Source organism: Lactuca sativa, chromosome 2 (assembly GCF_002870075.4).
Source record: "Lactuca sativa cultivar Salinas chromosome 2, Lsat_Salinas_v11, whole genome shotgun sequence".
Classification (NCBI taxonomy): domain Eukaryota; kingdom Viridiplantae; phylum Streptophyta; class Magnoliopsida; order Asterales; family Asteraceae; genus Lactuca; species Lactuca sativa.
Window position 1 is genome coordinate 168,273,632 of NC_056624.2, and position 18,521 is coordinate 168,292,152.

Sequence of the window (18,521 nt, forward strand, 5' to 3'; positions counted from 1 at the left end):
ATCAACCTCTGTAGCGAACAGTAGGCCCAAGGAATGGTTAGTCCCGTAAAAGTACTCCTAATATAAGTAATAACCGTAGGCATCCGTAGATGTTCATCGACCACTGGTGCTAACAGCTGGGTTTCAGAATGGTTAGTCTCGTCTATACATCCCGTTGAACTAGGATAGGCAGGACAATTTACACAGAAGGTACTAATAAATCATCCTAGTGAATCGAGGTACAAGTATCCATGTAAATGTATATAGGAAAATGTATCTACGTAAAGGTACTCATGTATGGTATTCATGTAAGTGTATTCATGTAAGTGTATTCATGTAAGCGTATCTATGTAAGTGTATTCATGTAAGCGTATTCATGTAGGCATATCTATGTAAGCGTATTCATGTAAGCGTATTCATGTAAGCGTATCTATGTAAGTGTATTCATGTAAGCGTATTCATGTAACATGTAATGTATAGTATAGACTCATGAATGAACTGACTCTGATGTAATTCCTTGTAATAGGAATAATGTTATGTATCTCCTAACTATCCCTATAATAGTTAACTGGAAGGTAATTGATTGTCCAAACATGTTTATACACCCTTGCTACACAAGAGTGTGGGAAACTGAAAGAAGGATGAAAACTATAACATCAATACATATAAAGGAACATAAATGTATAGATATAGTTTTGTTCAAGAAGGTAAAAATGGTTTTGTAAGACATCTATGAGTTTTTGAACAATAATTAACAATGACTTGATGTCATTTTAATAAACATTTCAAACGTAAAACTTTTGATACTAGTGTATTTTTAAGACAGAAAACCATTTCATGCATCACATTTTGAAGTGTGTGAAATCTACTGGATGAAAACACAGTTATAAAAACATATGAGTGATTTAATAACATATTGTTTTCTACTTGTATCCCAACCCCCCCCCCCCCATTTAAAGCATTTAAAATCATTTAAACATTGATTAAAGGGTATGAACTCACCTGTTGTGGGTGTTACGGATGAACTGAAGAGGTAGGATTGCTAGGTGTCAAGTGAAGTCTTGAACACACTCTATGATCCTAGTTAACATATATTATCACATATATGTAACAAATTAGTCTATAAACAACTAATAAACAAGTCAAGACACCCTAGGACATGCTAAACACCTTTATCGAGTGTTCTTAGCCTCTAGGATTGCATCTAATTGTTTGTAGGGGAAGCTATTGTGTGTAGGGCTCAAGGAAAACTCCACCATGAAGTTCACGGCCCTAATGACACTACCAAATGAGTTTACGGTCGTAAACTCATGAGTTTACGGCCGTAAGCTCACACCTCACTACTAGAAAAACAGCCTTTTACGACGCTCATTGTGCGTCGTAAAAGGCTCAGACGACGCGCAAATGCGTGTCAAGGAAGGCCATGTCATAAAGAGAGACGACACGCTTTTGCGCGTCGTCTATAGACGACGCGCATTTACGACGCTCATTTACGACGCGCAATTATGACGCGCGTTTACGACATGCAATGCGTATCAAGGAAGGCTCTGTCATAAAGGAAGACGACACGCATTCGCGTGTCGTTACCTTACGACGCGCGTGTTAATGACACGCAATGCGTATCAAGAAAGCACCTATCAAGAAAGGCCATCTCATAAATGAAGATGACACACATTTTTCCATATCATAATTTTAAACTTAAAAAAAAACATTATTTATAGATTTACTTATTTTCAAATTAAATTTGTATTTAATGTTTCATAATAGAAAATAAAATATCATATACAAAAAATAGAATCCATTGCATAAATTTAATGTCATACAAAAAATAGAATCCATTGCATAAATTTAATGTCATACAAAAAATAGAATCCATAGAAAAAACCAATTAGTCCAACAACTATAGGCAAATTTCTAACTTCTAATGCAGTTCCACTTGGTTGATATTCAATTCCATCAACTACCCCTAGCCATAGCAAGCACAGAATCACAGTTGCCAATGTTACAACTCCAAAAGCTGCTTAATAAAACCTCTGGAATTAGTCCCTTTATCTCAGCCAAGGGTATAAAAGGAAAATTACTGAAGGATTTAGAAATTAGAACCTGAAATATAAGAGAGTAAACTGAGGTTTCTCAACCAAACTGTGGAAGCAATCCCTTCTAAGATCTTTAAATGCATCCTAATAGAATATCAAAAGTATGCCCAATTGACGACATATCAACCACACAAAATTTATCAATTCTAAGGAATTTGAACGGAAATCAGATGAGAAGAAAAAACCTGGAAGAGATTGTTGAGAGAGTGTAAGAGGCAAAATTGTAAATTTTGTTTTTCATGAGGCTGTGCAATTGAGCTTTTATACAAAATTGTAACTTCTGTTTTTCATGAGGTTGTGCAATTGAGCTTTTATCTTCATATCAAGTACAAAAAAAGTTAAAAAGTTGTTATTTAGTGTGTTAAAGAAACTTGCATGTTGTATTGTATTACCTTCCTCTTTGCAAATAGTTTTTGTAATTCAATACTTGTCATAACTGAAAGATCTATGTCCTCTCCAACCTAGGTCCAGAAGAAAAAAATATATAAATATACAAATATAATTTTATCGTGTTTCAAAACACAATTAAATGAATTTATGTAATAATAATATAAAGAAGAAGAAGAAAGATCAACCACCTCATATAAGTGTGCTAACCGAAGAAGAATTTTTCCATCTTCCAGCTCCTGAATTAAGAAAATAAAGTTTTTTCTCAAGCTTTGTAGGCTATTTTCAAAGATTCGAATGAAGGAGGGCATTTACGTCTTTTTGCATGGTTTACCTGGAGTGTTAACAATGCTACGTTATCAGGGAGACTGTAGGAGGAATCCATTCCTGAAAATGTGGACACCTGGAAATTTGTCCCTGTTTTTTCATCCTGTAAAATATAATAAAATTAATTGATAAGTAACATTTTTTTTATGGATTTTTAAAGAAACATTTAACACAAAAAATATTCAATCACCTGCTCAATGAACGCCAAAAGAAGTGGAGAGTATATTTCTTGACCATAGGATCGGCGCCACTTGGCACCCTCTCCAATTGGATCGATCCTAAGATAGTATTTACCTTGAACCTACAAAAAGTTTAAGATTTAATGAGGGGAAGACTCATTACTTTGACCTTTTTATCAAAGTCAAAATTAAATTCCCAAATTGAAGGACTTATAGAAAATGCTTACAATTAATCCTCTACAATCGTTACCAACGCAAACTGTTTCATTAAGCGCCTCTACAACACCTTTTCCATCATCATAAAGCAATATCCTAAAAAAGAGATTATTCGTGTTTATATATATTATGGCTGATTTAATTTTTTTGATTGTTGATTTTGATGAAAATGCGAATGGAAAGAAAAGACATACCTATGAAGCATTAACTCCAATTGCCCATCAACAATGCCGGATCCACGTACGGATCTATCTACTAAAAGCAAGAGCTCACTAGTTTCGTCTTTTAGGTAAATTCCAAGATTGACCTTTAGAAATAACACGAGTTTGTGAAACGTTTCTTTAAAAATTTTCCATTAATGGAGCGTTGAATATGAATAGCAAAGGGCATGTTGATTCAAAATGACAGTTATCTTGATAATGGATATTGAAAAAAGAAAACATACAGGATAATAATTTCTATCAATAGGTTGATTCACTTCAAGATCCCAATCCTCTCTATAGTCTCGAATCTGCCACAAAAAAATATAATTTTGATCACATTTTCTTTAAATACCTACTTAGATGTTTAATGGGAGTAATACCCTTTGAAGAAAATCTCTCCCATTAGAATCTATGTAAAATGTTTTATTGCTCTTCATGGTGGTTGTGATTTGAGTTACAATTTCTTTCCCAACTCTATCATCAATAGGTATGGGGCCCACCTGAAAAGGTTGAGATTATCAGTAATGAACAACAATTAGACAAGTAAAGAAAAATGAACTTACTGTAAATTCAACTCCAGCATGCTCCTTATTCTTGAACACTCTAGTGATCTGGACAGAAGGGTAAAATGGTCATTTCAGACGGTTTAATCAGTCCAACAAAGAAAAAAATGAGTTCATATAGCACTACTTTATCCATTACCTGGTAAATCCATGGATTTATTTTCTGATGTACTTCATCATATATTGGCCCATTCAAAACCTTATGGGAGTATGTAATTTCAATGAAGAATAATAAAATTTAAATCTGGCAACAAAGTATAAACTATAAGACACATAGATATATCAGAAGAAGTTATATAATATATACCTGCTCCTGTGTATCAATAGAATATGTACCATTTGGACGGGAAATATATGCTCCAGATGCCTAAATTAAACAAGTTAGGAGCTCAATTGTTAATATAAAAAACTTGTACCAATAACAGTATTTACAAAATAAGAAAAAAAGAAAAATAATAAATGATATAAGGAAAATAAAGTTACCTGCTCTCCTGTAGTTCCATCAAATCCAGCATAAAAGCTGTATTATTGCTTCACAGAGGCAGTGATCTTTCATAAACCAAAATAACACAGGTTAGTGCACATTAAAAGAATAAATAACAATACTAATAATAATACATAACTTAACTTACTATATTTTATATAATGTCAAAAAATAGGTTCATTTTTGCTAATTTGGGTGATAAACTATTTTATTTTCCAATTAGGTCATTAGCAAAAATAAGATAGTTGGTTGCTATATTATGCAAAAAAATGAAAGGTAAATATACTTACAGAGCTTCGACTGTTAACATATTGAGAAACCTTTCATTCACTTCCAGAATAGATTAACTTCAAATTTCCTGTTCCTACTTCTATCCCATCTTTTCCTGTTTCAGTATGCTTGTAAAATGCTTCATTTACAGAATTCCAAGCTGCAAAAAATAAATTATATCACTAGATAAATTCTGTTCAAAATTCGAAAATCAATGTATATTATGTAAAATATTGTTAACTTTATTTTTACCTGGCTTTTTGTGCTTGAAATGATGTATGTGGAAAATCCCAGAGGTGGAACAGATGCCGTAAATGCAAGTGAATACTTGGGAATTGAGCTTGGTGATTTGCCTATATATGCAGTGGTGTAGTAGTTTCAAAGGGCAATATCGTCATTTACTATGGGGAGAAGTTGATACTTTACTTCTTTTCCATTGGAGTCATGGACAGCAATATTCTCGCTCACAACCTGTTAGATATTCACATATAATACACATAATATATTATTATTGTTATTATTATCCCAAAAAAAGTGATTTAGATGCAACCAAAAGTTCAAAACCAAAAATGATACTCACTGAAAGTCTTATAACATCAGATCTCTTCCACCCTCGGGAGTTGTAGACAACAACCACCTACAATATAAAAATCAATATTCCATATTTCCATTTCACATTTTTGTAGATATACATAATATAATAGTTTATGTTGACTTTCATGGAGAAGATAAAAATATAAAGCATCTCATTACCAATTTTTTGCCAGATGATAGATCCGTTTCAGTTGGAGGGCAATAGCTTATGACAATGATCTTGTAGTTGGCTTTATCTTTGGAGACACCCCACTCTCTATAAGGTAAATGTCTTCCATCATTAAGTTGGATTCGAGGTGAAGTAATAGGAGGTCCACCAGGTGATCCACAAACCCTAAGAGGTGGTGGTTTGATTCGTGTATAAATCCATCCTAGAAAACCACCCACCACAGCAATTGCTACCTTTGCAATCATTGCTACATAGAAGAAGAAGAAGAAGAAGAAGAAGAAGAAGAAAACACTATAAGAACATGTAAGTATGGGATTGAGCTATTCCAAGAAATTTAATTTGGCTATGTTGAATATATTTGATTTTCTGATAGAATTCTAAGTTTTACAGAGGGATGTGGGTTCTGTAACTATAAACATGTTTTTGAACTTTTGATTCCTCTTTCCTGTAATTTTTAGAAACTCGTATCAACAACTAATTACAGATCGGGTTTACAGAAAGGATTAAAATACCTGGAAAAAAGTATAGAGCATGAGAAGGAAACAACCAAGAACGCTTGCTCTCCAACGCCATCATCTTCTTGCTTTGTCACATAATGCTATTAGGGTTTCATCTGCAATTTATTCTTGAACAACTTCTACTTCCTTAAATTTCTTCAAATCAAAGTTGTTAGGTGTGGGCTATGAGGCAAGAAGAGGCGGTGAGGGTTGGAGACGGTAGAGATGGGTGAGGGGAGGAGATGAACGAGGGGATATGTGAGAGAACTGATGGAAACAAGGTAGAAGAGAAGCTCATGAGTAGTTGTAGTAGGTGGAGTAATTTAGAGGGGAAGCGGATTCGGGACACAGTCTCCGGTGCTGATGAGTCTCAATGGTCGGCGATTAGAGGTGAGCCTGCGGTTGCCAACGAGGTGAGGTGAGAGAGAGAGCAAGGTAAGGAGATGCTAATCAAGTCGTCGATTACAAAGTGCTCGTGTGGAAGGGGTAGAGCGTAGAATCTGCATATGAAGGCACTGAAGAAGGCCGATGGCTGAGGAAGACGATGAAAAAGATGCAATGTTGGTGGAGGGTCGACAATGGTAGAGGGTCGACAACCAGGAAACAAAACAAAGTGGTGGTCGGAGTATGAGGGGAGTAGTTAGCGGTCGATGTGGGGAGCCAGGGAGGGGAAAGAAGGATCGCCGATTAGGGTAAAGAGGGAAGCGAAAGCGGGTTTTTCTAATTTTGGGGTTTTTCTTTTTCCCGCTTGTAACTAAAGAGCGCGTTTCATTAAAAATTATAAAGCGACATGTTTAGATAACGCGCACATTTAATAATAAGTGCCCTCCGTGTTTTTTTTTCGAACACTAGTTTTAGGGCACGCAAAAATACGCGTCTTAAATTCTTAAAATTTCTAGAGAGCTGACATTATGTTTAGGTCACATGCTTTTGCGTATTATAAATCACTGCGTGTCATAAATTGTGCGTCGTTAAAGGTCTGTTTTCTAGTAGTGCCTATATGTCCATTTTGTGTTTGATGCTCTACAAGACCCTAAGAAGCATTTCTACTTAATGGCTTGGTTTATGGAAGAGTTTAGGGCATTATATAACTCCTTTTAGGAGTTTACGGCCCTGGGACCAAATCCCATGGAGATTACAGCCGTAATCTCCCTTGGATGGGTGTTTTTGGTGTTTTCAAGTTCCTAATTCAATTAGGAACTAAACTAGGCTAGTGTACAAGGCTTTAGAAGAGTTTATAGCACCATTTGGCACTATTGTTTGGAGTTCACGGCCCTGGAACTTCTTGGGTCGTGAACACCTTACTCTTGGTGTTCTAATGGTGTTTTCTAGTCCTAAACACATTAGGGTACATGTCTAAACTAGTCTCTTGGCTTAAAGAAGGCTTTTAGGGCATTTTGACACCTTAAAATGGAGTTCACGGCCCAAGAACATCCTTGGCCGTGAACTCACTTCTAGCCTTTGTTTCTTAATGATTTTGTGGTCTAAACATGTCATGGTAGTTTCTAGGTTGAGTTCCAAGGCTTGGAGGGACATTGGGCACACTTTGGCCCTTATAAAAGAGTTTACTCTCCAAGTGTTCTTGGGCGGTAAACTCTCAAATCTTGCGGTTTTGATCTGATTTTTATGTTATTAAGCACAATCTAAGCTATATAATACAAATAGATAGAAGTACTCACGATTTGGGAGGAAATCCCGAAGATCCGTGAGAGAGGATTCGGCTTTTCTCTAGTTGGAAATGTAACTAATGAATAAATATGGTTCAGAATCCTATATATAGTCCTGAGATTTTCGGCAGAAAATATTTTATTCCCGAAATGAACTCTAATATCATAGAGTTTTGGAATAACAGTGTTGCACAAAACCCTAGTGCATCCACTCTCCTGATATCTCTGTAAGTGTAAATCCTGAAAAACTGTCAAACTTATACCCAAAAGTCTGGAACTTCACTGTAACTGTTCTAACTTCTATTGACTTGATATGATTTGTACGGAAATGAAAATTTCGGATTGTCACAATATATATATATATATATATATATATATATATATATATATATATATATATATATATAGACACACACATGCATGTGTGTATTTGCGGCGCTGTGCGGTTTGAACCATGACTTTATAATTAAAAACTGCAAATCGCACTGCATGGTGCAGTTTAACAAAATCACAAACTGCAAACCGCATGTGAACTTTATAAACTGCATTATGCAGTGCGGGTGGTTTGTGCGGTTTTTTATACACCCTAAGCGAGCACTGCCCGAGTTTGTTTTCAGCTGAGGACTTCGAGGAAGAAGTCCAATTCAAGTGGGGGAGAGTTGGCAAAAAACGTTCCAGGTATGAGTTAATTTCTAAATGTTAAACTTTTATTTTAGATGGTCACGACATAGTGGAGCTTCACCATGGCGTGGCAGTATTTTTATGATCATGGGAATTTAATGACCTGCCACGACGTGGCCATAGGTGCCACAACGTGGCAACTGTTTTTGGAGAAAACTCTAATTCTTGGGCCCTGGGCCCTATTTAAAGGGAATTATAGCTAGGGTTTCATGATCATTCAGCCTCCATCACCCTCTCCAGCTCAAAAACCCTAACTGTAACCTCCATTGCATTTGTGAACTCATTTTGGTACTTTTAGTGATCTTTGAAGGAGAAGGAAGTCTTTGGTGTGGTGATTCACCTTGCAAGCATCATCTACATCTTCTAACATATCTTTTGGACATTGGTGAGTGTTCAAGACTCAACCTTTTCCTTGCTAAGTTGCTAGATCTTTAGATTTTGTCCTTTTCTGTCATGTTTTGATGGGTTTTGGTGTTGAGATCTCATAAAGTTTACACCTTTATGAATCTTCAGGCCATTAGGAGTATTTGGTGTTTTGGATCTGAACTAGGTATAAGGATTTCAAGACATGCATTGGGCATACATGCCTGAAAAGCACAAATTTTTATGTTAGTATTGGTGCTAGGAACCCTTCTGGAATTGTTGGACAAGAGACCCTCAAGATTAAGTGGTTGATGATTAAGCCATGTTATGTTTTTGCCTTTTTGGATCAAGGAGTTGAGATCTTGATCTCTTGGAGAGTCTTAAGGGATAAAGTTGGAAAATTTATCCATTTAGACCCTAGAATTGACCATATCTGAGCTTTATAGCCGTCAGAATCGAAGAAAACGACTTAACCCATTAAGCTGTTAGGAACCCAGTGCCCACGATGTGGCATTAGGTCGCCACGGCGTGGTGATTGGGCAAGAGCCCGTCTGTTTTGTCATTTCGATGCCACAACGTGGCTAAGGATGGCCACGACGTGGCAACTAGCATAAGGTTTACCTTTGACTTTTTGATCGTTGATCGTTAACTTTGACCAAGTTTGACTTTAGGCCTTTTAGGGTATTTTGAGTAGTGGATTGAGTCTTGGTCCCTATTTAATGTATAGGTAACATGTAGAGCCGATATTTGGAGCAATGATCAACTCAGCTATCTTTTGTGTTTTGAGGCGAGTTTTCCTCATTGTACTCGTGAATCGAAGGCACCAATGTCGGCCTACTAAGTTGTATTATGTATCCTAGTATATAGGATGTTGTTATGTTGTAGTGAGTTGTTAGATTGGTAGATCTATATGATTACTTGTACTTGTTGGTTATATGTTTATGTTTATCTGTTGTATATGTCGACATAATGCGGTTGGGTTAAGGCGATCCTGCTTTGTGCTGAAGGTCACCGTTCGAGGCAGTCCAGTCAGGCTGAAGGCTCGTATATGCATGTTGTTACCTATTTGGTTGTGTATGGTATATTAGGGGAAACTCACTAAGCTTTGGTTTACAGCTTGATTTTATGGTTTCAGGTACATCAGATGATCGGGACAAGGCAAATGCGTGATTGTGCACAACATCCTTGGATATATTATTGATAGATGATTTTGGGATACTCTGATTTACGATTATGATTTTTTTTTTTTTGGAAATAATGGTTTGTATGACTTTTGGGTTATTAAATGGTTTTGAAAAATGAAAATTTTTATCATGATTTTTGGGATGTTACAAAAGAGTTGTTGTTGTTTTTTTTTTTTTTTTTTTTTTTGTAGTTGTCATAAATAATCACATAAATTTTGTATGCGTTCAATAGAGTCGTAGCTATAGGCTGCTTTAAGGGCACGTCATACGGACCAAACATCTTTAAGTCCCAGGCTTTGGCCGTAGCTTCTTTAGAAAGAGAAGACTGAAAGAGGATGGGAACACATTGATCACCATCTTGCCAAGTGGAGTAGGCAGGATTAGAGGCGGTTAGCCTTGCGGTTTCAATGATGGGAGGCAAAAGTGTTACGGTGTCGTCGACATAACCAAGAAGTTTCTAAGGTAGAAATGGTAAGATTTGATTTCTCCATAGAAATGTAACAGCAAACATGTTAAGCATGTTAAGAAGGGTAGAAAGAAGGAGGTAGGATTCATCGCTAGTGGCCATAGTGAGAGGAGAGAATGAGAGATAGTGGCAGTGTAAAATAAGGTTTGAAGAGAATCAATAATTGGGTTGATACCATGTAAAGTTTTGATAAATTCACCATATATTTGGAGGATATTTTATAGAGTATAGATAATACAAAAGATATACAAAATAAAAGAAAAGTAGTTACAATAAATGAATTCCTATATTAGAGGTTAAATCATTTTCTTATGAGATATTTTCTTAATAAAAAGGGAAAACAAATCTTGAATATAAGACCAAAAAACCGAATACCCATAACCAGAAATGTTAACTTGTTCAAAAACCTTAAAAAAGAAACAGCCAACAAAACTTTACATGTAGATCACCATGATCTAAAGAAATGAAGTACAAAACCAGTTCTTTATGTCTACAAACTAGTTCTTGAAGTTATAACTAAATGGTTACAGATTTTCCTATCAGCAGGATGAATCATGATTCTGAACTCAAGTTGGATTCTTCACACAAAATGAATCTTTAGTTAAGAATCCTGAAGAACACGAACATTCCTTCATGCGTGTTTACAGTTTAAATAGCATATGCATACAACCATTCTACTACAACTAATATACACAAATAATAACAAGCCTAAAAAAATAGAGTTATTAGATCAATCCACCCAAAACTGCACATATGGTTTGAGCAAAATAACTGCAAAACCTGCAGAAAACATGGTGATTGTTGATAAAGATAACATAGTTTATAAAGTGATAGTTTTAAAGAAAGTATATAAGTCAAATTCTTACCTATACTTTCCTTTTTTGAGCCAAAGAACCTTTGGAAGAAAACTTTGAAAAAAACCTTGAAGTTCTAGAAGACGTCTTCTTTTCAACCTGAAAGTTATTTGAATCCTTTAAAACATCATAAACAGGTGGAGGAGATTCTTCCACAGGCTCTTCAACATCTTTCAAAAGCCGAAGCATTTCATGTGCTTTTGCTTTTCCTTTATCATTTCCATTCATGATAATTGAAACAACATCAGGAATCACCCCTTCATCCATCACCAATCTACAATACTCAATGCTTTGAGAACATAACGAAAGAAGAATCTCTAAAGCCTGTTCTTGCTCCTCACAACTCCTGCTTTCAAGAACCCTAGCAACAAAAGATACACACCCTTCGGTTTCTGCAATTATGCTTTTATTATCTTGATTCCCACATAGATTTGTCAAGATTGCTATGCCGTATCTTGAGAGTGATTCGTCTTCAGAAAGGGCGACAAGTTTAGGGATCAGATCTGATGAAAGGAGTGAACGGAAGTTTCTGTTCGAAGTCAAGTTATAGAGAATTTTTAGGGCTGGAGTTTGAAATTGTATGATTTGGGAATCGAGAATCTTTAGAATTTGAGTAAGAACACGAGAAGATGCGATTTCAGATCGATGATTTTGGTGGGAAGACAAATTTTCAATTATAGCGAGCGCCTCTTCTATCATTTCCGAATCAAGGAACTCTGATATCAACTCGTATGCATCGTTACTCAATATCTTTATACTCCTGAAAAAAAAATTGAAAATTTATGTAATTTCAATATGTAAATCGTTAAAGAAGTAATTCTACAAAGGTCGCATAAATACCTGCATTTGGTTATTAAGATTTGCAATAGCAAACATCCGATTCTCTGAGCTTTAACATCATTTATATCGCGTGCAACTTTCAAGAATCTCACAATCGACTCAATCAAATTCTCGCTTGATATGAATCGACAACCACGATCATCATCATTCAAACGGGCCATGAGATCTTCAACAAATTTGAATTGTGACTTCCATGGAAGCGAATCATCAAGTTCTTGAGATAACTCCACATCCATATCACGAGTATTTTCCAAAGAACTGAGCGATAAGTTACTGAAATCAACAACCGGAAGTTGAAGACTATACATAGAGCTCAAACTAGTAACCGAAGAAGATGAATTCTCCCACGTGCTTACATCGGTTGAAAAGTCAACACATGGATCCAAAATAGTGACACCATGAGTCTCACACCATTGTGAAATCATACCCTTCATGGTCGTATTTGGTGTCAATGAAAAGTTCGATAGTTTCCTTTTAGTTTTTGGACAAATATCATTACCTTCTTCAAACCATTTCTGAATCCACATTCGTTCAAATGTTTCTCCAGTATCAATAACAACAGGATCATACATCACCTTGAGAGAAATCGGACACTTGAACTCTTCTGGAGGTGTACTTTCACCTCTTCCAAAAATACCCTTCGGAGGTTCTTCACGGTCAACAGAATAGTCAACTCTCCGGGACCAATAAACTTGATTTTGAACAATGCTATCGTTCTCTTCATGCACAGATGCGATTGAATGACCATGTTTTTTTAGCAAATCCAAAAGGATCATGAGAATCTGTTTCTTTTGTTGATCATTATCTCCTTCAACAAGTTTGTTTAAAAGTTTCTTGATTGATCTTCGTTCAATTACAAGAGCTTTTTGAGATGTTATTTGAAGCTTTAAAGCAACTATTCGAATACACTCATTTTCATATTCTGAAGAATTTCCAGTATTATTGTACCCTTTGAGTAATGATTTTACAGTTTTTCCAGCTTCTTCTTCACATGGATCTAAACTAATTTTCACCCTCCTAAGCTCTGTAATTATCAGTGAGATCTACATGTAACATTTTTTGTATTAATTCCATGATATAATAACTCGTATCATTTTCAAATCAACATATGATAAATTGACTAACCTTTGATGCAAGCATCACAGGAACCATGTTTTGTATCTGGCTCAAACTCTGTTCCAATAAGATTTTTGTTTTTTTACATCTTGAAAGAACCGTATTTCCTGTGAGTGCCTGAATAAATTCAAGATAAACCAAAATCAAATGTCAAAATTGGAAATTTTGAAATAATTGGAAAAAAACCCAATTGAGATAGCGTATAAAAAAAATGTAATTTTATAATCGGAAAGCACATACATACCAAGTAAAGCTTACTGGATTCACTGCAATCGCGAATCAACGATTTTGCTTTATCGATTGCAAAATTTAAGTGAACAAGCGAGTGAATACCAGATTCACATCGAGGTCTAGCTGCTTCTATTTCTGGAAATATTTCAAGAACACTCTCGACTAGCTTCATAAGTTCTGTACACATAAAGCTATGCACCTGGTTTCACCAATATGTCACTAATAAATTAGACTTTGAGCTCTGATAACAATCTGAAATAACTCGAATTAATCTGAAATTAATCACAAATCAATACCTTGATGTTAATCGGCGATGGAAAGTTCTCCACTGTTTCAGTAATGTCAGTCCCCATCTGTGTGAAAGAGCTAATCTAAGTCTGCAAAAAGGTTGTAACACGAGATTTTTATCAAAATAAACACTGGTCAATTACATTAGACAAGATTTACAGACTTTAAGGAAGAAAATTCATACGAATTTCAGTCAGGACTCTTTAAACCGAGTGTCGGCAGTAATGCATGGGTCGTCGATTTTTCGTCTTTTTGGTAAAAAAAATAAGCATCTTATAAACTAATTGCATGCGAAAGAGGGCAAGAATGGAGTGTCAGAGTGAATTGAGTGTCAAAGAGGGCAACAAAGGATTTACTGAATGTGTTTTTTTTTTTTTTTTTTTTTGTTTACAGACTTTTAGGAAGAAAATTCATACAAATTTCAATCAGGTGTCTTTAAACTAAGATCTTTCTTTATCATGATTCTTGAGTAGAGAAATAAGCATAAATATTGAAATATTAACCCTAATAGTCTAATACAAACAAAAGAAACACTTGATTAAAGAAATATTGAAGAATCTGACCTGTTAATTGTGATCACCACGGAGACTTTGCTTAGCTGAATACACTCAAACTGCTACTAACAGCCAAAAGCGCTCGAAAATTTTCTTTATGGAAGTTGCGAGAAACCCAAATCAGAATTTTACCCAAAACGTTAAATGTTCAATCTTTTAGAATCGCTTTTTGGGAAAGAGGAAAACCCTTTTATAATTAAACTCCTCGGAAACTCTCAATTTCTTGTGGGTATCTTTTCCTTTCCATGATAATCAAGAAATTGTATACAAGGAGCTTTCACGATGATTCGCAGCCTCCAAAATCAGAGTCAATAATCTTTTTTCTTTGTCAAAACCCCAAATTTCTCTTTTCCTGGAAACCAAAAAACCCTCAGGGGATCGATTAGAATTCAATTCCCATAGTCAAAGCAAAAAATATCCAAGAAGACCAATCAAAAAGCAAGAATTGTCGATGAAGAAGCCAAGAAACATCAATAAAGCTATCCTTTAGCTATCAAAGGAAAAAGTGGACAAAATAGAAGAGCAGCGAATTATTTTGGAAGTAAAGCTACACCACAAGAAGTTGAAAAGCTTCACAAACAGACTCGTATGGAGACTTATCATGGGGCATATCAATTAATATCGGAATCTTTGGGGTTGAGGTTTGGGGTCTATGATGGGGGTCTACCACCTTACTCGTAAATATTTAAGAAAAAAGTAAGAGAGGTAGATACATCATCATACATCATACACAGTAGAGTAGAGCACCAAAAAATTGAATACAAAATCAAGTCTTCATCTAATGGTCAAAATTAGCATCAATTACTAGTGAACGACTGAACGTTATGGTCGTCTACTCGTCTCGCTGAATTTTGAATTTATTGCTTCTATTGCGAGAAATAATCTATATATACATCTTACTCGATTAGATCATTGAATAAATAAATAAAAATAAATCTAACAAAATAAAAACTAATTTTAAAAAAAAAAAAAAAAATTAGACATTATCATTTTTTTTTCCAATATAACTATCAATTTTTATTTTTGAAGGTAAGATCATCCGGATGAAGCTTTAATCGCCCGCGAATGATTCAAAATTTCTATATGATGATACTTTATCGTTCGGAAAGTTCGAGTTTTATCTTGTAAACGGATTCCACTTCAGCCATTTCCAAACTTTATATGAATTATATCAATGGAAAGCGTGTAACATGGAATGATATTCCTAAAACATGTAATTCTATCATGACATATAGGACCTAAGTTGTCACTAATAGTGGTTAAAGATTTGTTCTTTTTATAATCTCTCTCAGTTTTAAGACTAGGTGTGGAAAGTTCATACCTAATTCATTTAAACTATATCTTTGATACCAACTTGTAACATCTCAACTTTCATATCATCTAAACACAATAATTATTTATGTTCATTTTTCCAAAACATTTCATAGGTGAGGAAATTAGTCAAAAGTTAAAACTTTTTTCAAAAGATGCTCATACATTACATGAGAGTTACAAAATAATACACGAAAGCATAGAAAGAATTCATAAGTTATTTACATACATTTATAATCCAAAAGATATATTGTCTCCCTTCTAAGTCGTCAAAACATTTCTTTTAGTCCAAAAGCTCCATCCAGAAGTTTATGTCATGGATACATGTCATTTACCTTAAATACGCAAGAAATTTTGTCTCATGAGATACATATGCTTTAAACACAATAGAATTTAATAATTCTCGATTCAATTCCAATCTATTTGAAATCATTTCATAAAGTACCATTTTAAATATATAATTCCATGCATAATGCAGTGCATGATTTTCTAGCATATAAGTTTTGGGGAGTCTACGTCCACATTACCAGAATCGTCGGCTCCTTACCACTTAGGATGAAAGTGACACTCCCAAGGAGCTTATTCTTCATTATTCATAGCTTGTATTAGTTATTTTTCATAATTCATAGCTTGTATTCATTTGGGCATCATAATGCCACCATTCCCTCATTGAGATGGTTGTCTCGACACACTACTACATCCAATATAGACTCATCACTACATCAAATTATTTTATCCCTATTGGTAATAAATTTGCTTTGAATATCTCCTTGTCTATCAATATCGCACGATTTAGATATACATGTCGAATGATAACAAATTCATCATTTGCAACTTCAATGACATATGCTTCATTTAGGGCTACTAATAAAACTTCAAATCTAGTACGAAAATCATGTGACATGAACGAATAATTAGCATTAGAATCAAATAAGATTTTATAGGAATAAATTTGACGAGCATCTTTCGCTTCATGCAAAGTCATTTGAAAAAGCCTTTCTTTCACCTTCTTTGGTTCTTATCTCTTGTCGGTGGTATATGATTATGTTTATGTATCCATTTTTGAACGTTGTGTGCTAATGTGTCCCTTCCTAATGGCAAGAATAACATTTAACTTTTTTTCAGTACTGGGTAGCTTTGTGCCTTTGTTTTTTTTTTTTTTTTTCAATTTTTACAATTCAAGAACATGTATCAACATTCTCATCGATGAACTTTCCCACACATATGACATTTCTTTGTTTCTTTCGACATGTTTGAATTATTTATTTTTCTAGAATTTCGACTTTCATTTTATTATTTGATGGTTTCATCCATCTTTCTATTCATATCTCCAAACACTTAGCCTTTCTTTGATTCATCTTCTTATCAAATCTATCATTTACAGGCAGAAATAATAGCATCATCTAAAGTAATTTCACTATTTACTTCAAATTTATATTCAATGGAAGACTGTTACATATCAAATGATCTTTGGAAGTTTGGTAGGTAATGTGATTTGTCTAAAAGGAATCAGACATATTGTCTTTGCAAAAAGTAAATAATTCTTCAAATAGCTTCTCAACATCATGATTTGGAAAAAAAAATTGCTTTAATATGGTTCATAGATTCATCCTGATTTAATTGAGACCTCTTTTTTTTCATAACACAATAAGTTATATTCCACCAAATAAGGGCTCCACCATTTAGTAACCGGGCTAAAAAAACCCTACCATTTGCCTTTTTTTTACATTCAATTGTTTCAAGTACCTGTTATGTCTATGTTTGTCATACCCACAGCCGACAGCTGAAATGTCATGATGTACGACGTAAACATACATTGAATAATATAAAACATAAAACTTCTATTATCGAAATAGAAATTACATTATCGTCCTCTATTACCAAATCACAATACATGCCTAACAATTTGACGTTTACAAAATGTAGTGCGAAAATCAAAAGTGTTCAATATGTGTGTTCTTCCAGGTGCTAATAATCTTGAGAATTCATATGTTTTAAAATACGTCAACATAAAGTTGATAAATTCTACATGTTTTTAAATGTATTTTTATAACCGAAAGTGTTTTTATAAAATTTTGGCTGATTGACCATCTTTTGTAAAATGTATAGTTTTTCTAACCAAAAAGTGTAAAATAAAACAAATATATAAGTGTTTCAGACTTAAATAAAATATAATTTTTCTAACCCAAATGTATAAAACAAAACAAATATATAATTGTTTCAAACTTATATAACATATTACTTTTTCTATGACCAAAAAGTATAAAAACAAGACAAATATATAATTATTTCAAACTTATATAAAAATACTGTTTTTCTATGTTAAAAAAAGTATAAAAACGAAACAAATATACAAGTGTTTCACAGTTATATAAAATATTACATTTTTCTACGACCAAAAAGTATAAAAACAAAGGGTATAAGTACTTACTTTATTTATATGCATATGAGTGTGTTTGTATCCCTGTATAAGCGTGTGTGTATTGTTTATATCGTGTAACTTATTAAGTTTAAGCTATTAAACAATAATAGTCTATGTCATAGATTATTAACTGTTTGTCGTACTTAGATAATATGCCGATACTCACAAATCATCCTGTGTAATCAAGCTACATATAATCCTATTTTAACTTGTATCAGTATCAGTATCTGCTATATATATATATATATATATATATATATATATATATATATATATATATATATATATATATATATATATATATATATATATCTTATTTCAAATCTATACGAGTATCCTAACTACATATAAATGTTAGGAAAAATATAACCTGAAATGCACGAAAGAACAAAAATCAGAAATTGTTACTGAGGCTTGTGTTTGACACAATTTCCTTAAAAAAAATTCGAACTATATGGGTGTTTGTTTCTCGGGATACAACAATAGTAAGTGACTCTTCTAGGTCACCCGAACCCGAACCCTCACTCGCCCCGAAAATTACCTTGGTTACAACAATAGATGAAAGAAGAATTAGAATCGT

The 18,521-nt window shown here is 34.1% G+C and overlaps 1 protein-coding gene and 1 pseudogene across 1 annotated transcript; both read right to left on the minus strand.

The window, feature by feature from the left end:
• Positions 1–2,336: 2,336 nt before the first annotated feature.
• LOC111902975 (probable alpha-mannosidase At5g13980) lies at positions 2,337–5,712 on the minus strand (annotated as a pseudogene).
• A 4,967-nt stretch (positions 5,713–10,679) lies between these two features.
• On the minus strand, positions 10,680–14,856 carry LOC111902957 (U-box domain-containing protein 5). The gene is made up of 7 exons (XM_023898755.3): positions 14,218–14,856; positions 13,663–13,743; positions 13,380–13,565; positions 13,145–13,252; positions 12,020–13,062; positions 11,192–11,939; positions 10,680–11,105 (listed from the first exon to the last, which is right to left on the minus strand). The coding sequence occupies exons 2-6, from the start codon at positions 13,717–13,719 to the stop codon at positions 11,192–11,194; spliced, it is 2,142 nt and encodes a 713-aa protein (XP_023754523.1). The 5' UTR covers positions 13,720–13,743; positions 14,218–14,856; the 3' UTR covers positions 10,680–11,105.
• Between the last annotated feature and the right edge of the window lie 3,665 nt (positions 14,857–18,521).

Excerpts from the sequence above, each read along its gene's own strand:
- LOC111902957 (XM_023898755.3), bottom strand. The coding sequence starts at position 13,719 with ATGGGGACTGACATTACTGAAACAGTGGAGAACTTTCCATCGCCGATT. Across the intron at positions 13,566-13,662 it reads CATCGCCGATTAACATCAAG|GTGCATAGCTTTATGTGTAC; the intron begins GTATTGATTTGT and ends TGGTGAAACCAG. Across the intron at positions 13,063-13,144 it reads CTGTGATGCTTGCATCAAAG|ATCTCACTGATAATTACAGA; the intron begins GTTAGTCAATTT and ends TGTTACATGTAG.